This window comes from Benincasa hispida, chromosome 1 (assembly GCF_009727055.1).
Source record: "Benincasa hispida cultivar B227 chromosome 1, ASM972705v1, whole genome shotgun sequence".
Classification (NCBI taxonomy): Eukaryota; Viridiplantae; Streptophyta; class Magnoliopsida; order Cucurbitales; family Cucurbitaceae; genus Benincasa; species Benincasa hispida.
In genome coordinates, this window is record NC_052349.1 from 63,286,540 (window position 1) to 63,288,162 (window position 1,623).

General features: G+C 49.1%; 1 protein-coding gene across 1 annotated transcript; it reads left to right on the top strand.

The window, feature by feature from the left end:
* Nucleotides 1-425: 425 nt before the first annotated feature.
* Nucleotides 426-1,403, top strand: LOC120078515. The gene is made up of 2 exons (XM_039032790.1): nt 426-800; nt 897-1,403. The coding sequence occupies exons 1-2, from the start codon at nt 426-428 to the stop codon at nt 1,401-1,403; spliced, it is 882 nt and encodes a 293-aa protein (XP_038888718.1).
* Nucleotides 1,404-1,623: the final 220 nt, after the last annotated feature.

The window sequence follows — 1,623 nt, forward strand, 5'->3', positions numbered from 1 at the left end:
ATCTGTTTCTTCAAATATATATCAGAGTGCGTAAGATTTTTTTTGGTGCAGATCCCTGTTTTTTAAACCAACATTTGGTATCAGAGCCAGGTTGTCTTTTCATCGCAGTTTCCACCGTCCAACGAAGATGTCGAGCGTCTCGCAGCAAGTGAAGGAGAACGGCGGAGTGCCAATTCTCTACCCGATGTTGACTCCTCACAATTACATGGTGTGGGTGATAAAGGCGGAATCAATCCTCGATGCTCAAGGAGTTTGAGAGGCGATAGAGCTGGCGAGAGGAGCCGAAGTGGATGTGAAGAAGGACAAGAAAGCGCGCGTGTACATTCTCCAATGCATCCCGGAAGACGTGCTTCTACAAATCGCGAAGAAGAAGACCGCAAAGGAAATATGGGATAGTCTCAAGGCTGTCTCTTATACACATCTAGATGTGTATAAGAGACAGCGCGTACATTCTCCAATGCATCCCGGAAGACGTGCTTCTACAAATCGCGAAGAAGAAGACCGCAAAGGAAATATGGGATAGTCTCAAGACGAGGTACTTGGGCAGCGAGCGGGTGAAGATGGCACAAGTTCAAACCTTCAAGAGTGAGTTTGATGTTCTTCGGATGAAGGAGACCGAGACAATCGATGAGTTCGCAGGAAAAATCAGCGGATTAGCAAGCAAGTTCTCCACCCTCGGTGTTGCACTTGAGGATTCATCACTGGTCAAGAAGCTCCTGGACTCTGTCCCCGACAAATATTTTCCCGTCGTCGCCGGAATCGAGAAATTCCTAGATCTCGAAACCATGCCGTTTGAAGAGGCGATCGGACGAATGAAGGCGTACGAGGAACGGACGGCGTGACTCCGAGGAAACAACAACAACTCTGATGGACAACTTCTATTTACCCATGCGGAGTGGAAAGCAAGACAGAAAGGGAGTAGCGGTGAAAACTCTTTGGTGAACAAAGGGCGTGGATCCGGTGGTACCGATCACGGAAGATGGCAAGGACGAGGACGAGGTCGTGGTCATGGCGCGGAGTGTCAAAATAGTGCGGGAGGCACTAGCAACACCGGAAATGGCACTCGTGACAAAAGTCACATAAAGTGCTTCACTTGCAACAAGATGGGACATTACGCGTCGGAGTGCCGCGGAAAAGGTCGTGACGACGAAGCTCATCTAACTTGCGCCACCGATGAAGAACCAGATTTGAGGATGGCCGTGTCCCAGGAGGGGACACGCACTAGACGCGATCAGGAGGATGCCGTACTACTCAGCAAAGAGCGGTTGTTGCCGAAGATGCATCGCAACGACAAGAATGGAGAAAATAATGACGTTTGGTACCTTGACAACGGTGCTAGCAACCACATGATTGACATCATGAGAAGTTCCAAGAATTGGATGAAAGCGTCATCGAGAGGGTGAAGTTCGGCGATGGATCAACCATTTAGATCATGGGAAAAGGAACGGTCGTATTCGAGTGCAAAAACGGTGATCAGAAGACTCTCCAAGAGGTGTACTACATTCCAAAGCTACGTAGCAACATCATAAGCCTCGGGCAAATGACAGAAGATGGGAACAAAGTACAAATGGCGGGAGATGCCATGAAAGTGTCTGACAGGAGCGGGAAGCTCTTGATGTCGGT

Excerpts from the sequence above, each read along its gene's own strand:
- LOC120078515 (XM_039032790.1), top strand. The coding sequence starts at position 426 with ATGTGTATAAGAGACAGCGCGTACATTCTCCAATGCATCCCGGAAGAC. Across the intron at positions 801-896 it reads AAACCATGCCGTTTGAAGAG|TGGAAAGCAAGACAGAAAGG; the intron begins GCGATCGGACGA and ends ACCCATGCGGAG.